Raw genomic sequence first — 20,110 nt, forward strand, 5'->3', positions numbered from 1 at the left:
CCAGGCCATACACACACACACACACACACACACACACACACACACACACACACACACACACACACACACACACACACACACACACACACACACACACAGACACACATACACAGACACACACATACACAGACACACAGACACACATACACAGAGAGAGACACACACACACACACACACACACAGAAACAGACACACACACACACACACACACACACACACACACACACAGACAGACAGACGCACACAACAGCAGTGACGTCTCTGATCACAAAGTAAAAAGAGTTCAGTGGACATCTTTGAATCTTTACAGAAATTTATTCAGACTGAAAGTTCAACATCGAAACAAACAGAAAATCTGAAAGAATATTTCTTCATCCTGGAATCAAACACACGTGTAAACTCTTCAGCTGTAAACCAAACGATCTGCTCTGATTTATCGACCGATAAAAGAAACTTTGTAAAGAACTTGTTAAATCATGTATGGATTAAATATTCAGATAAACCTGTTGGATTATTATTTCCACGTTTACTTTTCTAAAGATCGACCGCAAACATTCGTCAACACCCTGGTTATTGTAAAGATTTGTTAAGTGCAACATAATTACAGTGCAACGTGTTCACAGTGCAACGTGCTCACAGTGCAACGTGCTCACAGTGCAACGTGTTCACAGTGCAACGTGCTCACAGTGCAACGTGCTCACAGTGCAACATGCTCACAGTGCAACATGCTCACAGTGCGACATGCTCACAGTGCGACATGCTCACAGTGCGACATGCTCACAGTGCGACATGCTCACAGTGCAACATGTTTACAGTGCAACATGCTCACAGTGCAACATGCTCACAGTGCAACATGTTTACAGTGCAACATGCTCACAGTGCCACATGCTCACAGTGCAACATGTTTACAGTGCAACATGCTCACAGTGCCACATGCTCACAGTGCAACATGCTCACAGTGCAACATGTTTACAGTGCAACATGCTCACAGTGCAACATGCTCACAGTGCAACATGTTTACAGTGCAACATGCTCACAGTGCCACATGCTCACAGTGCGACATGCTCACAGTGCGACATGCTCACAGTGCAACATGCTCACAGTGCAACATGCTCACAGTGCAACATGCTCACAGTGCAACATGCTCACAGTGCAACATGCTCACAGTGCAACATGTTTACAGTGCAACATGCTCACAGTGCAACATGCTCACAGTGCAACATGTTTACAGTGCAACATGCTCACAGTGCAACATGTTTACAGTGCAACATGCTCACAGTGCAACATGCTCACAGTGCAACATGTTCACAGTGCAACATGCTCACATTGCAACGTGTTCACAGTGCAACGTGCTCACAGTGCAACGTGCTCACAGTGCAACGTGTTCACAGTGCAACGTGCTCACAGTAACGCGTGTTCACAGTGCAACGTGCTCACAGTGCAACGTGCTCACAGTGCAACGTGCTCACAGTGCAACGTGTTCACAGTGCAACGTGCTCACAGTGCGACATGCTCACAGTGCGACATGCTCACAGTGCGACATGCTCACAGTGCGACATGCTCACAGTGCAACATGTTTACAGTGCAACGTGCTCACAGTGCGACATGCTCACAGTGCGACATGCTCACAGTGCGACATGCTCACAGTGCAACATGCTCACAGTGCAACATGCTCACAGTGCAACATGTTTACAGTGCAACATGCTCACAGTGCAACATGCTCACAGTGCAACATGTTTACAGTGCAACATGCTCACAGTGCCACATGCTCACAGTGCGACATGCTCACAGTGCGACATGCTCACAGTGCAACATGCTCACAGTGCAACATGCTCACAGTGCAACATGCTCACAGTGCAACATGCTCACAGTGCAACATGCTCACAGTGCAACATGCTCACAGTGCAACATGTTTACAGTGCAACATGCTCACAGTGCAACATGCTCACAGTGCAACATGTTTACAGTGCAACATGCTCACAGTGCAACATGTTTACAGTGCAACATGCTCACAGTGCAACATGCTCACAGTGCAACATGTTTACAGTGCAACATGCTCACAGTGCAACATGCTCACAGTGCAACATGCTCAACATTGCAACGTGTTCACAGTGCGACGTGCTCACAGTGCGACGTGCTCACAGTGCGACGTGCTCACAGTGCGACGTGCTCACAGTGCGACGTGCTCACAGTGCGACGTGCTCACAGTGCGACGGGTTCACAGTGCGACGGGTTTACAGTGCGACGTGCTCACAGTGCGACGTGCTCACAGTGCAACAGACAAACAGAAGAATCCCAAACTGAGGGTACTTCAAATAAAAAAAATTTAAAATAACTGAACTGGTCAGGACATTTATATCCATGATAATCAGGATGATTTTATGTTTCATTCTTTAGCGACATGAAGTCGTTTGTTTCTTGTAAAAAATAATTTAATAACAATCACATGACTTCATTTGTTGAAGGGTTTTTACCCAGAATGCCTCACAGCATCATTCAAAATAAGAGTCAGCTGGGAATCAAACCCTCAGCTCTTTGGACAGTGTTTCTGAGATTACAGATAGGGGAAGTCCCGCCCCTTCCTGTGTGTAAATCCCACCCCCTTTCTGTGTCCACCATGGGACTTTATTTCAGTAAAACGTGTCCGGTAGTGAACGGGGAGAGACGAATAAAGTTTACATCCTGTTTGAACTGAGCCATGAATTACACATCTGATGGTTGTCAGTTTAAAAGATTATTTATCAGGTGAAGAAAGTCTCAGTACGTGTCTCTCCCCATTCACTACCGGACACAATTTTACTGAAATAAAGTCCCAGGGTGGACCTCTCTATGGATGATATATTTATATATTTATGTTTTAAGCCACGTCTCTACAGGGTTATGTGTCTTAAAGCAACAGTACGACAGAGTCGATCACTCCTGGGCAGGAAGTGACATCACTGTTTGTAGTTTGGTTTGAGGAAGCGCTGGGACTTCTGCCTCGCCATGTGGTGCTGCTGCTGCGCCATCTGAGCGTCGGAGATGGCTGCTTGCAGCCTCTGTAGGTAACCATGGTAGCCACACAGACACACACACACACACACACACACACACACACACACACACACACACAAACAGTGATGAACTATGGTACTGGATATCAGACTAAAAGATGGCTACAGCTGCAGCTAAAGTCCATTAATCTGCCGAGTGTTTCCTCGATACCTGAGCAGTGTTTGGGTCTCTGAGCTGAATGTTCCTCACCGGCTCCTGACCGTCTCTCTTTGGAAACTTCAACTTCTGCTGCTCCTGAAATACACAGAGAGACAACCTCAGGAAATATGATCTGAATATCCTAAAATCCAGGATAATTACTTTCATCCAAGAAAAGAACAACCCTCAGTCAGCTGATGGTGAAGCTAACTAACCAGAACCAGTCCCCTCAGTCAGCTAATGGTAAAGCTAACTAACCAGTCCCCTCAGTCAGCTGATGGTGAAGCTAACTAACCAGAAACAGTCCCCTCAGTCAGCTGATGGTGAAGCTAACTAACCAGAAACAGTCCCCTCAGTCAGCTGGTGGCTAACTAACCAGTCCCCTCAGTCAGCTGATGGTTAAGCTAACTAACCAGTCCCCTCAGTCAGCTGATGGTGAAGCTAACTAACCAGAACCAGTCCCCTCAGTCAGCTGATGGTGAAGCTAACTAACCAGTCCCCTCAGTCAGCTGATGGTGAAGCTAACTAACCAGAACCAGCCCCCTCAGTCAGCTGATGGTGAAGCTAACTAACCAGAAACAGTCCCCTCAGTCAGCTGATGGTGACGCTAACTAACCAGAAACAGTCCCCTCAGTCAGCTGATGGTGAAGCTAACTAACCAGAACCAGCCCCATCAGTCAGCTGATGGTGAAGCTAACTGACCAGAACCAGTCCCCTCAGTCAGCTGATGGTGAAGCTAACTAACCAGTCCCCCCAGTCAGCTGATGGTGAAGCTATCTTACCAGACACAGTCCCCTCAGTCAGCTGATGGTGATGCTAACTAACCAGAAACAGTCCCCTCAGTCAGCTGATGGTGAAGCTATCTTACCAGAAACAGTCCCCCCAAGTCAGCTGATGGTGAAGCTAACTAACCAGAAACAGTCCCCCAGTCAGCTGATGGTGAAGCTATCTAACCAGAACCAGCCCCCCAAGTCAGCTGATGGCTTGTTGACTGTACCTTGCAGTAGATCAGCAGGTCCGTTCCCACCACCGCTGGAGGTCGGTAGAAGTTCTCAAACAAACACTCCCACTCTCTGCTGAAATGGCCGACGAAGTCAATCTCCTTCACGCACATCACCCTCCTACACAACAACACACATATACTGTAATACTACACAACAACACATATACTGTAATACTACACAACAACACACAGAAATATACTGTAATACTACACAACACACATACTGTAATACTACACAACACACAGAAATATACTGTAATACTACACAACAACACACATATACTGTAATACTACACAACAACACATATACTGTAATACTACACAACAACACACAGAAATATACTGTAATACTACACAACACACATACTGTAATACTACACAACACACAGAAATATACTGTAATACTACACAACAACACACACATATACTGTAATACTACACAACAGCACACAGAAATATACTGTAATACTACACAACAACACATATACTGTAATACTACACAACAACACACAGAAATATACTGTAATACTACACAACACACATACTGTAATACTACACAACACAGAAATATACTGTAATACTACACAACAACACACACATATACTGTAATACTACACAACAGCACACAGAAATATACTGTAATACTACACAACAACACATATACTGTAATACTACACAACACAGAAATATACTGTAATACTACACAACAACACAGAAATATACTGTAATACTACACAACACACATACTGTAATACTACACAACAACACACAGAAATATACTGTAATACTACACAACACACATACTGTAATACTACACAACACAGAAATATACTGTAATACTACACAACAACACACACATATACTGTAATATTACACAACACAGAAATATACTGTAATACTACACACATCACCCTCCTACACAACAACACAAATATACTGTAATACTACACAACAACACATATACTGTAATACTACACAACAACACACAGAAATATACTGTAATACTACACAACAACACATATACTGTAATATTACACAACAACACACAGAAATATACTGTAATACTACACAACACACATACTGTAATACTACACAACACACAGAAATATACTGTAATACTACACAACAACACACACATATACTGTAATACTACACAACACACAGAAATATTACTACACAACAACACATACAATAGTATCATACACACAACACAACATATATTGTAATACTACAACAAACAGAAAATACTGTAATACTAACACAACACACATATACTGTAATACTAACACCAACACACAGAAATATATTGTATACTAATAATACACACACATATACTGTAATATTACACAACAACACACAGAAATATACTGTAATACTACACACATCACCCTCCTACACAACAACACAAATATACTGTAATACTACACAACAACACACAGAAATAGTTACAAAAACATCTTCTGATGCACAACCTTGGACACATCATCAGTGTTGTTTCCAGGAGTCACTGGGTGTTTCGGGTCTTACAACAGACACCCTCGTCCTGGCGACCCGACCAAGGCTGATCAGACCCCGGCCTGTGTCCAAGTGGCATTCTACTGCCCCCACTGCTCTCCCCTCTTTAACCAGAGCCATCTGGATGCTTTTTCTGCTGCCTTCACGTTGTTGCCTATGGCTCTTCTTCGGCTAGCACCTGTTATGCCCAGCATGCCGTAGGCCTTGCTCAGAGAGTGACTGGCAAATCCCCTACTGCCCACCTCTACTGGCATACACCTGGTCCTCCATCCGTTCCTCTGACAATCCTCCACCAGTTCTTGATATTTCTCCCTCTTTCTCTCTTGCGCCTCCTCCATCCTTTCCTCCCAGGGCACTGTCAGCTCTAACAGGATTAGTTGTTTTGTGGCCTCAGAGACCAAGATGATGTCAGGTCTCAATTTGGACTGGGTGATGTGTGTTGGAATTTTCAGCTGCCTTTCCAGGTCGACTGTCATCGCCTAGTCTCGGGCCGTGGAGAGCAAACCAACAGAGCAGTTTTTCGGTGTCTTCTCTGGCTTTTGTCCTTCCCTGATGAAGTGAATGGCATTGGCTGTAGCTTGGGTGTATCGGCTGTCCTTGATCCCCTTGCTGATTGCCTCAGCAATGGATTTGAGGACCTGGTCGTGCCTCCATCGATACCGGCCCTCACCCAGCGCCTTGGAGCAGCTGCTCAGTATGTGTTCTAATGTTCCTATTTTGGAACAAAGGGGGCATGCCGGTGTTTCAATTTTGCCCCATGTGCACAGGTTGGATGGACTTGGAAGGACATCATAGACCCCCTCAATCAAAAATTTGATCCTCTGGGGGTTCCACTTCCAGATGTCCTTCCAGGTGACACTTCGCTCCATCGCCTGCTCCCACTTCATCCAGGCGCCTTGCTGCCGCATGGCCACTGCTCTGCTAGTTCGCTCTTCCTCAACTGAAGCTCGAACCTCCTCCTGTACCAGCCTCTGCCTCTCCTTTCCGCTGGCAGAGTCATATCGGGTCGCTGTTAAGCTCCCAAGTCCGGCTCTGCCTTGCGCCACTGTTCCAAGGATGGCCTTGTGTTTCAGCCGAGTCTCTGCTTGGTGGACTGCCCGGGCGGCCCTCCACTTCCTCCCTGTCCTCACAACAATCCCTGCGCCGGACACTTTGGCATCTCTGGATCAAGAGTACTGCAGGTGTTCGCGTGCCCGTGCAACAATGAACTCCTCCCTGACTGAGCCAAAAGGGAGTCTGAGCTTGTTGGTGTTCCCATATAGCCCGATGTTACTTAGACTACGCGGCAGACCCAGCCATCTGCGTAGATAGGTGCTCACCTTTTGCTCAAAACCTTCCACCACAGTCATGGGGACCTCATAGATAAGCAAAGGCCAGAGGATTCTTGGGAGGATTCCATGCTGGTAAACCCAAGCCTTGAATCTTCCAGGAAGCCCAGATTTATCCACTGTTCTCAACCATCCCTCCAGGTCAGCACTGGTTGCCTTGATGGAGTCTCTGTCGTTCAGGCTGCAGTTGAAGACCTTCCCAAGGCTCTTCACTGGTCTCTCTGTGATTGACGGGATCTGGTGTTCTCCCAGCCTGAAGCGGAATCTGTCTGTAACCTTCCCCTTCTTTAGAACCAGAGACCTTGACTTTGAAGGTTTGAAGCTCATGCGTGCCCATGCCGTGAGTCTCTCCAACCCCTGGAGGATCCACCTGGCTCCTGGTACCGCCGTTGTCACTGTGAGATCGTCCATGAAGGCTCTTATGGGAGGTTGCCTTACTCCAGACTTGCTGAGGGGGCCTCTGCACTCGGTTTCCGCTGCCTTGACAAGCATGTTCATTGCCAGCGCGAAGAGGGTCACTGAGATGGTACAGCCAGTGATTATCCCCACCTCTAGCTGGTGCCAATCAGATGCTAGCTGACCAGTGGAGACTCTCAAGCTGAACTTGCTGTAAAGGCCGGGACACATCAGGCCGATTATCGGCCGTGGGACAGTCTGGCGAGGTCAGTGACTCAAATCTGTTCGGTGTGTCCCGTGCCGTCGTCCGTCTGGGGGGCTGTCGGCGTTCATTTTGGCCGACCTGACATGTTCGGTCGGCGGCAGGGAAGTCGGGACTCACCCGGAAATGACGAGCGGAATGAGGTGACTACAGTCTCTCAAAATCTGATGAAAATCTTTTAAACTGACCTTTGTTGAGCTGAAATGACAGTCTGGCTCTGAATTTCCAGAGAAAACAAACCCATGTGACGCGTTCGTCCAATCAGCTGCCGGTTTTCATTTCTTGGGAAACATTACAGATTAGCGCCGCCTGCTGTTATAGAGATGTATTACGTCTCGTCTCCTCTCGTCTTTTTGGTCTGTTCTGTGGCAGTTTTTTGGACCTTGGGGACGCGACTGATCATATCGATGGGGTTTTCTGTCAACGGTCGCCCGTCGGCTATATGTGTCTTCACCATAATAGTCCAGGATGAGATCTTTCACCTTCTGCGGTACATGGTGTTTCTCCAGTGCGACCTTCACAAGCATGTGGGGTATTGAACCTCCCTGTCCTCACAACAATCCCTGCGCCGGACACTTTGGCATCTCTGGATCCAGAGTACTGCAGTACTATATATACTGTAGTACTACACAACAACACATAGAAATATACTGTAATACTACACAACAACACACATATACTATAATACTACACAACAACACACAGAAATATACTGTAATACTACACAACAACACACATATACTGTAATACTACACAACACAGAAATATACTGTAATACTACACACATCACCCTCCTACACAACAACACAAATATACTGTAATACTACACAACAACACACATATACTGTAATACTACACAACAACACACAGAAATATACTGTAATACTACACACATCACCCTCCTACACAACAACACAAATATACTGTAATACTACACAACACACAGAAATATACTGTAATACTACACACATCACCCTACTACACAACACAAATATACTGTAATACTACACAACACACAGAAATATACTGTAATACTACACAACAACACACAGAAATATTCTGTAATACCACACAACAACACACAGAAATATACTGTAATACTACACAACAACACACAGACAGAAATACACTGTACACAACAACACACAGACAGAAATACACTGTACACAACAAAACACCGACAGAAATACAATGTAAAACTACACACAGACAGAAATATACTGTAACCCTACTGCACAGACAGAAATATACTGTACAACTACACACAGACAGAAATATACTGTACACAACTACACACAGACAGAAATATACTGTACACAACTACACACCGACAGAAATATACTGTACACAACTACACACAAACAGAAATACACTGTACACAACTACACACAAACGTAACTAAAGCTGAAAGCAGCGATGGATGGGCCCTCGCACTTTAACACTGCTGTGTGTTTGTGCGACCTAAAATTACACAGTAAATCCAAAATTGCTGACTTCCTTTTGATAACCAGTACAACAAAATACTGTTTAACATCTAACCAGTAGTGCAATCATTAAAAGTGCTTTTTTTCTTCATAGCAGTGCTTAAAAAAGACATAAAACACAGAATGCAGTATGATCATGTTTAGTCTATTATTAAAGTGCATTAGCAAATAGAGTGCATAGAGTTCTGAGAAATCATAGTCCATAGTCCAAGTAAGTTGAGATGCATTAATAAAGTGCATAGTGATCAGAGGTAGTCAGACAGTCCATAGTCCATATGCTAAAGGATTAAAAGGTTAGGGGGCGCTATTAAAGGTCCCATGGCATGAAAATGTCACTTTATGAGGTTTTTTAACATTAATATATGTTCCCCCAGCCTGCCTATGGTCCCCCAGTGGCTGGAAATGGTCACACATGCTCACATGGCCACACCCCCAACCACCACCTTGCCCCCCCCCTCAGATACAGTATTAGGAGACCACTAAGGTCTATATAAAAGAGACTTCAGATACAGTATTAGGGGACCACTAAGGTCTATATAAAAGAGACTTCAGATACAGTATTAGGGGACCACTAAGGTCTATATAAAAGAGACTTCAGATACAGTATTAGGGGACCACTAAGGTCTATATAAAAGAGACCTCAGATACAGTATTAGGGACCACTAAGGTCTATATAAAAGAGACTTCAGATACAGTATTAGGGGACCACTAAGGTCTATATAAAAGAGACTTCAGATACAGTATTAGGGGACCACTAAGGTCTATATAAAAGAGACTTCAGATACAGTATTAGGGGACCACTGAGGTCTATATAAAAGCATCCAAAGAGCACCATGTCATGGGACCTTTAATGAATTTGTGTTTCTGAGGGTCGGAACCAACAGGAAGTGAGTGAGTGAGTGAGTGAGGGTTTGTACCTGTTGGTGATGATGATGTTGGTCTTTCGGTGTCCTGGATATGGACAGTGATCCCTGAACACTTCTCCTTCCAGCCGTTTGATCTCTGACCGCTAGAAGACAAACACAGGATGTTCAGAAACAGAAAACACACACACACACACACATATATAAACACACACACACACACACAGACACACACACTCCTACATTTTGTTTTACTCATCTCTCTTTTCAACGTTTCAACATTGATCTGTAATAAAACCATAGAGCCTGGGTTTGAGTTAGGGTACATCTACAGGTAACGGAAAATACACAAACAATAAAACATGCTTCTTAACTGAGTGACAGGTGCTGGAATTACACAATATCTTTATAATGTCTTCATCCTCTCTCTAAAACTTCCTGTCTTTCTAGTCTATTCCTCAGGCTGACTGGTACCAGAACCATTGTTTTTATTGATTGATGAACTGGTACCAGAACCATTGTTTGTCTGTTTATCAGGCTGACTGGTACCAGAACCATTGATTGTCTGTTCCTCAGGCTGACTGGTACCAGAACCATTGATTGAATTGATTGATGAACTGGTACCAGAACCTTTGTTTGAATTGACTGATGAATTGGTTGTTGTGTAAGCTGCCGACAGCACACAGTGATTAAACAGAGAAGATTAAATAAAGCTCAGAGGGTGACGGACGTCTCACACACATTGAGTTGGGTTGTTCAGTCCAGAGTCCAATCCACACAGGAAGTGTGTTTAGAAGAGATTTTGATGTCCGTCACTTGACTCACATGTTATCCAGTGTCTCCCCTATCACAGGAAACCCCACCAGGCCAGATACATCTGTCTCTAATACCAAAATAACCCCAAATATCTGTTGTGTTTCAGCACTGGAAGATGAGACTGCGAGGAACTCACAACTGGTGTGTGTGTGTGTGTGTGTCTGTCTGTCTGTCTGTCTGTCTGTGTGTGTGCGTGTGTGTCTGTCTGTCTGTCTGTCTGTCTGTCTGTCTGTGTGTGTGTGTGTGCGCATCTGTATGTGTGTGTGTGTCTGTGTATGCATCTGTATGAGTGTGTGTGTGAGTGAGTGTATGTGTGTGTCTGTATGTGTGTGTGTGTGTGTGTGTGTGTGGGTGTGTGTGTGTGTCTGTCTGTGTGTGCATCTGTATGTGTGTGTCTGTATGTGTGTGTGTATGTATGTGTGTGTGAGTGTGTGTGTGTGTGTGTGTGTGTGTGTGTGAGTGTGTATGTGTGTGTGTCTGTTAGTTTCCTGTGGAACAGCAGGACAGTCGAGCGTCTCTTATCTAATCAAGTTAAAACGTCCGTAGCTAACGATTACAAACCAGCTCGCCGTGAACGACGCACTAACTGTTCTGATAATCCATTAATCAGTCTGAGTCATTTAATTTATTAAACAGGTGAACTAGTTTGATGTCAGCTGGTTAAATATGAATATGTTCTAGAGTCTTCTCTCCTCTGGGACAGGACACTGAAGATCTCTGAGTTGTGGACATAACAAGACATTTGAGGACGTCATCTTGGGCTTTTTGGGAAACACTGATCCACATTTTAGAGACCAGACACCTGATCCATTTCTCCAGGAACTGATACACACTGAGAGAATAATTTGAGTATATCAGCCATGAGTGCGTCTGATTTTGGGAAATAAAAGCTGTTGCAGACCTGAGACAGCGTGAAGAAAGAGTTTTATTGAACAAAAACGTTCAACACAAACAACAAAGGTCATGCTGAGACAAACAGAAATAAAATCAATTCAGACTAACTTATACCAACAATATGTGACACACAGAGACACAAATATTAAATATTATATTTTCATTTACAGGTTTAGACTCAAGTCAAACAATCCTTTACAAAAATATGTCAAAGATCTAGGGCAGAGAAGACATTCAGTCTCTATAGTAAAATAAGTTCCTGATTTTGGTTAAATTAACTGTAGATGGTCATAAACAAAAACTATAATACAATATAAAGGGGTAGAAACAGAAATAAAGAAAATACTTTCAGAAATAAAAGCAGAAATGTTCTTTCAAGAAAAGTAATAAAACTCAGCTGAGCGTAAAAAGTTTGAGGTATGAGAGAAAGATTTGGCATGCATAGAATCATCTGAGCACAGGATTTCTAGATTAATGTAGGATGAAAGGATGAGTATTTCTAGATGAATTTAGGATGAAAGGATGAGGACATGAATCATCATCTGATACAGAATGAATAAAGTTGATCCTGTTTATTCCTCATCAGGCTGCATGTGAAAACACAGACAAAGACACAGAAGAAGAACAAAGTGGTTAGAGGCAGAAAAATAAAACTCAAATAAAAAGTCCTGACACCAAAGAGACGGCAACCAAGCCAACTGTGGCGTCGCCTCAGTGGCGTTTAGCCTCTTATCAACATGGCATCATGACTTCACTTTCTCAAAGGGGTGAGAGAGTGATTATATTAAAGGTCCTATGACATGGTGCTCTTTGGATGCTTTTCTATAGACCTTAGTGGTCCCCTAATACTGTATCTGAAGTCTCTTTCCCGAAATTCAGCTTTGGTGCAGAAATACAGCCACTAGAGCCAGTCCTACAATGAGCTTTCCTCAGTATGTGCCATTTCTGTGTCTGAAGCTATTGAGAAGGAGAGTGGGAGGGGCAAGGTGGAGGGTGGGGGTGTGGCCTTGACCAACTGCCACTTTGCTCGTTTGAAAGCCATGATGTCTCTCTCTCATGGGTTGGCCAAATTCTCTGGGCGGGCAAAGCAGAGAAAGGGGAGGTAACCTTGCTTGTTATGACCTCATAACAAGCAGATTCCAAAACAGCTCATCTGAGCTTTCATTTTCTCAAAGGCAGAGCAGGATACCCAGGGCTCGGTTTACACCTATCGCCATTTCTAGCCACTGGGGGACCATAGACTCATTTTAATGTTAAAAAACCTCATAAAGTGAAATTTTCATGCCATGGGACCTTTAAAGTCTCCTAATGGGGTATGTAACATTGGTTGGGCTGAAAATGGCCTGGTTGATATTTTATGGGTCCTAATGCATCCCTGTGTTTTGGCTCTTTTTTGAACGAGAGCTTTTCTTCCAAATATGGTATGCTCATGAATATTTAGATGAGCTGCGCGCTGATTGGTTGAGGAACCACATACACACACATTAGAGACGAGACAGCAGGTCTCATATTCCAGACACTGCAATGTTTCGTTACTAAATTCATTTCTGAGACTTTTTTTATGCGAGAAATCAACTATATAAAACTCAAATATGGGCCGTTTTACGAAAATTGATGGCTAATTGAAAATTTGGTAAGACGTGTCGGATTTCAGGAGCTCCACACAGTCTGACGAGACAGTGGCAGCCTGCTGGGCTCCATACCCAGGAGAAAGTCACCGTTACTGGGTTACTGGACTACCGGGGCTCCGCGGAGCTGGCCGGCAGCCTGCTAACTAGAGTATATTTACAGTTTGAATTTCGTCACACCATTTATATTACAGCTACCCTAAGGTCTTACAAAGCTACAGCTTGTGTCCGATTTCAATTTAATGCATTTTTGTGAATGTGAGTGGTTTTGTTAGCTGCTAGTGTCCCTTCAATCCTATGGGTAGCTAAAGATCGCGGCTAGCTGCAGGCCATGGAGCTCCGTCAGGGCCTCGGCATTTGGTAGTCCAGTAACCCAGAAACAGTGACTTTGCGCCATGGAGCGCCGCGGGCTTCCGGTCATGACTGAGATCCATCAAGCTCACAGCGACCCGGGGTCTGTGAAGGAACCAGGCTGGGCGGCCAGGCAGCACCGGTTGAGATTTACCCGTTTTCAGCAGCAGCTTCAAATAGTGAGATTTGCAGAGGAAAGAGGTGTCAATGGGATTTAGAGGTTCTATGTATGTCCTAGTTACCCTCCAAACTGTTGTTATTACACTATGACAAGGTAAAATCGGTTTTGCATTCTATCACTCCTTTAAGCCAAGTGGCGTGTTATCTGTACGCCTTTTCAGCTATACTCTTGTATGTCGGGGGTGATGGCCCAGGGGATATGACGCATGCCTTTGGTGTGGGAGACCCGGGTTTGATTCCCACTGCGATACATCAACCAGTGTGTCCCTGAGCAAGGCACTTAACCCCTATGTATGTCTTCGCTGTATAGAGCAGGCGTACACATACACGCCACTTGGCTTGTTATCGTGAGAACTATTGAACCTCCACAACCAGTTTTTGGAAAGATTAGGGACTGTTGATGTGATTATGGGATGGAGACACAGAGAAAATATGCTTAAATTAACCGTTTTTATTGAAGATAAAATCCCCCAGAAGATGAACACATGAACTTTTGATGTTTGTTTTTTAGGCCGAGCGCCAGACTGAAGAGGAGCGATCACAGCTGTTTCCTGTGTCATTGTGTCGCTATGGAAACCGGACGTTTGGGTGGAACATGGGCCGAACAAATATTTTAGGTAGTTCTGATGTTTATTCAAGTGTTCATTTCTCTGATCACTTTGGGTTTTATTAGTTATTGGGCTGACACCTCATGATGGACAGCTGGGACTGACTCCTGATTGGTCGGGCGGGTGTGTGGGCGGGACTTGTATCACTACTGTGTATCGGGGAGATTTTGGCGGACACAGCCTGTGGTTAAACAGAGTCTACGAATCAACGCCATCTCACCTGGAAGAGGTCGAAGCCCTGCGACTCGCTCAGGTCGTACGGTCGGATGATCCCGTCCTCTCGGATCAGACGCACCGGACGCAGTTTGGTCACTTCCTCTGTCGACTCCGCCGCCCTGACATCACAACACACACACAACACACACACACACACACACACACACACACACACACACACACACACACACACACACACAGACACGCACACACACAGACAAACACGCACACACACAGACAGACAGACAGACAGACACACAGACAGACAGACAGACAGACAGACACACAGACAGACAGACAGACAGACCCACACACACAGAGTTATCAGTTATCAGTCACCTCAACCTGACAAACTTTAAACTATTTGGATTCTGCAGTAACTGAACAGAATCAAAGATCCAATCAACATATTAGAAGTGAAAGATGAAGAACTGAAAGATTAAGAATGAGTTTAAAAGTTTGAGAGAGTCCTCAGGGTTAGGCGGCGAGATGAATTCTTGTCTGAACGTGAGTTAAACTGTTTTTGAGATTAACCTGAAGCTCATTCAGTGCACACGATGCTGTTGGATGCTTCTGAAACGTGGGAAATCTCACCTTTCATGGCCTCTACAGTGACAGCATGAAACATAACGGTCAACAGGTTATTACGGACTGACTGATGTCACAGAACAGATGGATGCTGGGAAATGTTTCAGGAACAGAGGCAGGTCGTTGGGAGGCGACGACTGACTTATAAAATATATAAATGTTCAAACATTTTCTCCAGAAGCTGCAGTGAAAGCAGAGTGAGACCTCTTGCTGTCCTGTGTCTGTTGCCCGGGCAACGCATGCGCTCAACAGCCAATTGGAACCTGGAAAGTAAACTTCTCTATGGACCGACACAGAGCAGGGGGTTCTGGGTAACTGCGTGTCTCAGACGAGCCGACACATCAACCTCCCAAATCTCTAAACCTCATCGTGAGAACCTGCGCTTCCAGCAAGCTGATTGGTTGATTCAAATCTTCGGGAGGCGTTCAAAATGGAGATAAAAAAAAGTTAAACAGCCGCGTAAACGCATCTGAAAAACCAGCGTGCACGAATACTCTCCTTCAGTGAACTCGGAGCACACGATATGGCTGCTCACGTTCACCACTCTAAAGGGAGTCAGGTGACAGCCATCAGGGGCGGGGCCTCTGGACGCACGGTGCTGCAGCAAGCGGAGGGGGCTACGAGCAGAGATAGACAGATGGACGATGTGAGCATGAATCAGTTGAGGACACAGTGGATGAAGACACGATGCAGAGACTCACCGTCCGTCTGCTGCGGGACGACAACAACATGCAGGAATACACACGGTAAAACTCAGCTCCTTCACAGACTACCCATCTGCACACAGAGCTTAAACTTCCTAAACAGCTATCTGCTGTATCTGGGTCTCTGTTTCTGTGTGTGTTGTTTGTTCTCATTCATGTTTAATATTTTGGTTTGTGTATGTATGAACCAATCACCAAGGCAGATTCTAATAAACTCCTTTCTGAGATGGATTACATTCAAACTGATTCTGAAGGAAACAGACTACATGAGCGGTGTCGAAGGAGCTCAGCTTTAACATGTTCAACGTGAAATACTCACACACCAAAACCACAAGACAAAGAAAGAACAAAACTCCGGGAGGTGATGTCCCGAGACAGAAAACAAAGGCAGAAAAATGTGAAAATTAGTGAGCAGACAAGAAGAACAGAGGAGACAGCAGACACGTTGTGAAGCACACAGACAACACAGGCAGGTCATTACGTCTAATCCTGAACAAATGTGAGAGGAAGGACCTATCTGATGTCTGCTGGATGTTTCAATCAAGTCAAAAGGTAAGACTACCTCTGGATGCCCTGGAAGGTGCTGCTGGCCATGTCCACGATGCCGCCGGTCGGCCGGGCCACCACGCCCACCAAACCTTTCCCGATGCCTTTAAAGAAACCAGCGGCGCCCTCCTTCATGGCTCCTAAACACACAAACACCCAGTAATGAATCACAGCGGCCCCAATACACCCAACCCCCCCAAAGAGAGCACATTACACCTATATTAGCGTAGGAAATCTGGAGGTATGGCCAAAAACAGGTTTGTGGGGTCCCAGTGACTTTGACCTTTCACCTCCTAAATGCCATCAGTTCGTCTCTGAGTCAAAGTGGACATTTTTGCCAAATCTGATGAAATTAGTTGGAATATTTTAGGAAGGAAAAAAAGTCACAAACTGGATTTATTTTAAGAACAATGTTGGAAAAGCTAATAAAGATAATAAATCCAAAAGCTTAAAGACACCTGAAGCCTATAATGAGTTAAAAGGGTGGAAGCCCAACGGTGCACTCACCCTCCACCGGTTTGGTGACGATGCCGGTGACTCCGCCCATGACTCCCTGTGGAGAAACAAACTGTTACGGACTACCATCAGCCTAAAAACACAGACATTGTTCAGAGTACTGACTACCATCAACCTAAAAACACAGACAGTGTTCAGAGTACTGACTACCATCAGCCTAAAACACAGAGGGCTAGATTTATCGAGCCGTTTGCGCCCGTTTCCAGGCGCTAATTGGTCGCAAAGACGGACGTAACCGATGCGGGCTATTTACAAACAGGGACACTTGGGTAAAATGGCAGATTGTCTGCCACATGAGCGAGAAGAGACAAGTTGCGCTTTCAATATGCGTTCGTGGGAGGGTCATGGGGAAAGTGGGAGTTCCACCCAAAAGGTGGGAGGATAAGCGCAAAGTGCACCTAATTATATATTCCGTGGTATTTACAAAGACTGTCAGTAAGCGCCTCTATTCTGCGGAAACTCTCCGCCTCTTTAAAGCAGGTCTAAACCAGCGGTCGCGCGTGCGCGGCGCGCTTATATGCGCGGCTGGTGAAATGGCAACAGTAATTTGAGCAAGACGAAGACATAGGCGAGGCTGAAAATATTTTTAACAGAAGAATCACACTTTGTCAGTGAACACAACATCATTTAGCGTTACAGATCAAGCAGCCGTGCAATATTAGAGTTACTGGAAGAAATCAAAGATGAAATTGAATCTCCCACTCAGCGTTCACATCCCATTCCAGCAGTTGTTAAACTCCTCGCTACATTACAAATATATACATCAGGATCATTTCAAACAGTCCTAGCATCAGCAGTGGGAATATCGCAGTCTGCACTCAGCCATATCATAGCACCAGTACCGCTTTGCTACAGCGCCATCTACGGTCTAGTGGGCGGAGAAAGACGCTGATTGCCTGATGGGTGTCAGGGTTGATAAATACTACGCAAAATGTGGAAGCATAGCGTGCGCTATTACCGAACTCCCATAAACAGACGCAGCGCAAACTGCGCTAGTGTTAGTAAATCAGGCCCAGACAGTGTTCAGAGTACTGACTACCATCAGCCTAAAACACAGACAGTGTTCAGAGTACTGACTACCATCAGCCTAAAACAGAGACAGTGTTGAAAGGAAGGGAGGGAGTGTTTGGGACCTTCAGCAGTCCTTTTCCTCCTTTAGCCAGACTCTCTCCAAAGTCTCTGGGCGGCCGGTTCATCTCCTCTCGCCGTTTCTGCTGGAAGTCTTTGTCCATGGTGATGGCTGCCAGACCTTTCCCCACCGAGCCCGTGATCCGGGACACCATGCCAGCAGCACCGCCTGCAGTAAGTGACGGAGACATGAGAACAGCAAGCAATATACCTCCATAACCTGCCCATAAACCTGTGAAATATGTATATCACATGTACAGTATCTCACAAAAGTGAGTACACCCCTCACATTTGAGTAAATATTTCATTATATCTTTTAATGGGACAACACTGAAGAAATGACCCTTTGCTACAATGTAAAGTATGAAGTTGTGACAACTTTAAAAGTTTCAATCAGCTGTGCAGTGGGACCGCCCCTTAAACAGATGATGAGCCCCGGTGTTTTTGAGAGGGAGGAGACAGAGAGCACTTCCTGGTTGCGGGGATTGAGTGGAACGTGTCGGAGGGGAAGCAGTGTACAGGGTCAGCGGAGCTACAGCTTAGTTGCGCGGCAGATTTAGTTAAGGTCGTTTTAAATCCCTTAAAAAAAGCTTGTTCGCCACTGACAGCTCATCAACGAACGGCCTACCTTAAAACTCCGGATCACTTCACTTTCACCTCTCAGCAGCTCACCGACAGCAGTCTTCACCCAAAACTCCTGCTAAACTCCGGACTGGATTCACGCGACTGACTGCACTGCCTACTTGACTGACTGGACTGGTATAAACGTTGTAAGTCAACAAACCTTTTTACTTTACCTTGAAAGTGTCTTTATTTGTGTTTATTGCTGTGCACCACGAGCAGACTTCAAGACTGTATTGGAACTGACCAATTACTTGTTGTGCTCTAAAACTGAACTAAGTACTAAAGAAAACCTGAGGCGGATTTCTTTTTGTTGGATTTTCTTTTGTGGATTGCTCTATTTTGGATTTCTCTATTTTTGGACATTTGGACGATACACTTCTTTCTGTCCAGCTTGTATAACAGTGTAAATGTGCTGTCCCCTCAAAATAACTCAATACACAGCCATTAATGTCTAAACCGCTGGCAACTAAAGTCACTACACCCCTATGTTAAATTCCCACAGAGGCAGGCAGAGTTTTATTATAAAGGCCAGTTATTACATGGATCCAGGATACTATGCATCCTGATAAAGTTCCCGTGGACTTTGGAATTAAAATACTTTACATTTACAAGTGTCATTTCTTCAGGTTTGTCCAATTAAAAGATATAATGAAATATTTATAAAAATGTGAGGGGTGTACTCACTTTTGTGAGATACTGTATATATATATATTATTTATATAGAATGTATATTTATATTCTCTGTACATAACCCTCTGTACTCCTTATCTGTCTTTGTAGACATGTAATCTGGAAAACCTGTATTTATCTAACTATACACTGTTGTACATAATTAATCTCTATCGTCTACCTAACTGTACAGAATACTATTCTCAACCTGCACTCTGGTATTTAATGCTTCTTTTGCACTTCTGGTTGGATGTCAACAGCATTTCATTGGCTCTGTACCTAGACTCTGCTAAATGACAGTAAAGTTGAATCTAATCTAATCACCCCCACATTTTAACCCTAACCCAAGATCCACCCAAGCAGGACGCCACAGGAACAAGAAGCCGTGGGAGGAAACAGCGAGCAATAACCCCAACGTTTTAACCCAAATCTGACCCTAACCCAGGGGAGGAAACAGGAAGCCAGAGATTGTGGTTGAGATCCAGGATCTTACCGACAGTGTGACCCAGTAGGCTGCGGACTCCGATCACGAAACCTTCAGCAAACTCCTCCGGACCCTGAACAGCTCCCTGAGGAACACACAGCCTCACTTTGGTAAA

The 20,110-nt window shown here is 44.6% G+C and overlaps 1 protein-coding gene across 1 annotated transcript in view; it reads right to left on the minus strand.

The window, feature by feature from the left end:
• Window positions 1–295: 295 nt before the first annotated feature.
• Window positions 296–20,110, minus strand: part of vps13c (vacuolar protein sorting 13 homolog C) — a 117,321-nt gene continuing 97,506 nt past the window's right edge. Inside the window, exons 76-85 of the mRNA XM_039796185.1 lie at window positions 20,005–20,080; window positions 18,224–18,387; window positions 17,082–17,127; window positions 16,591–16,714; window positions 15,331–15,342; window positions 14,741–14,855; window positions 10,098–10,189; window positions 4,190–4,313; window positions 3,205–3,288; window positions 296–3,038 (exon numbers count right to left, since the gene is read on the minus strand). Coding sequence (XP_039652119.1) covers window positions 2,937–3,038; window positions 3,205–3,288; window positions 4,190–4,313; window positions 10,098–10,189; window positions 14,741–14,855; window positions 15,331–15,342; window positions 16,591–16,714; window positions 17,082–17,127; window positions 18,224–18,387; window positions 20,005–20,080 — 939 coding nt within the window. The 3' untranslated portion in view covers window positions 296–2,936. The remainder of the gene's footprint in view (window positions 3,039–3,204; window positions 3,289–4,189; window positions 4,314–10,097; window positions 10,190–14,740; window positions 14,856–15,330; window positions 15,343–16,590; window positions 16,715–17,081; window positions 17,128–18,223; window positions 18,388–20,004; window positions 20,081–20,110) is intronic.

This window comes from Perca fluviatilis, chromosome 3 (genome assembly GCF_010015445.1).
Source record: "Perca fluviatilis chromosome 3, GENO_Pfluv_1.0, whole genome shotgun sequence".
Classification (NCBI taxonomy): Eukaryota; Metazoa; Chordata; class Actinopteri; order Perciformes; family Percidae; genus Perca; species Perca fluviatilis.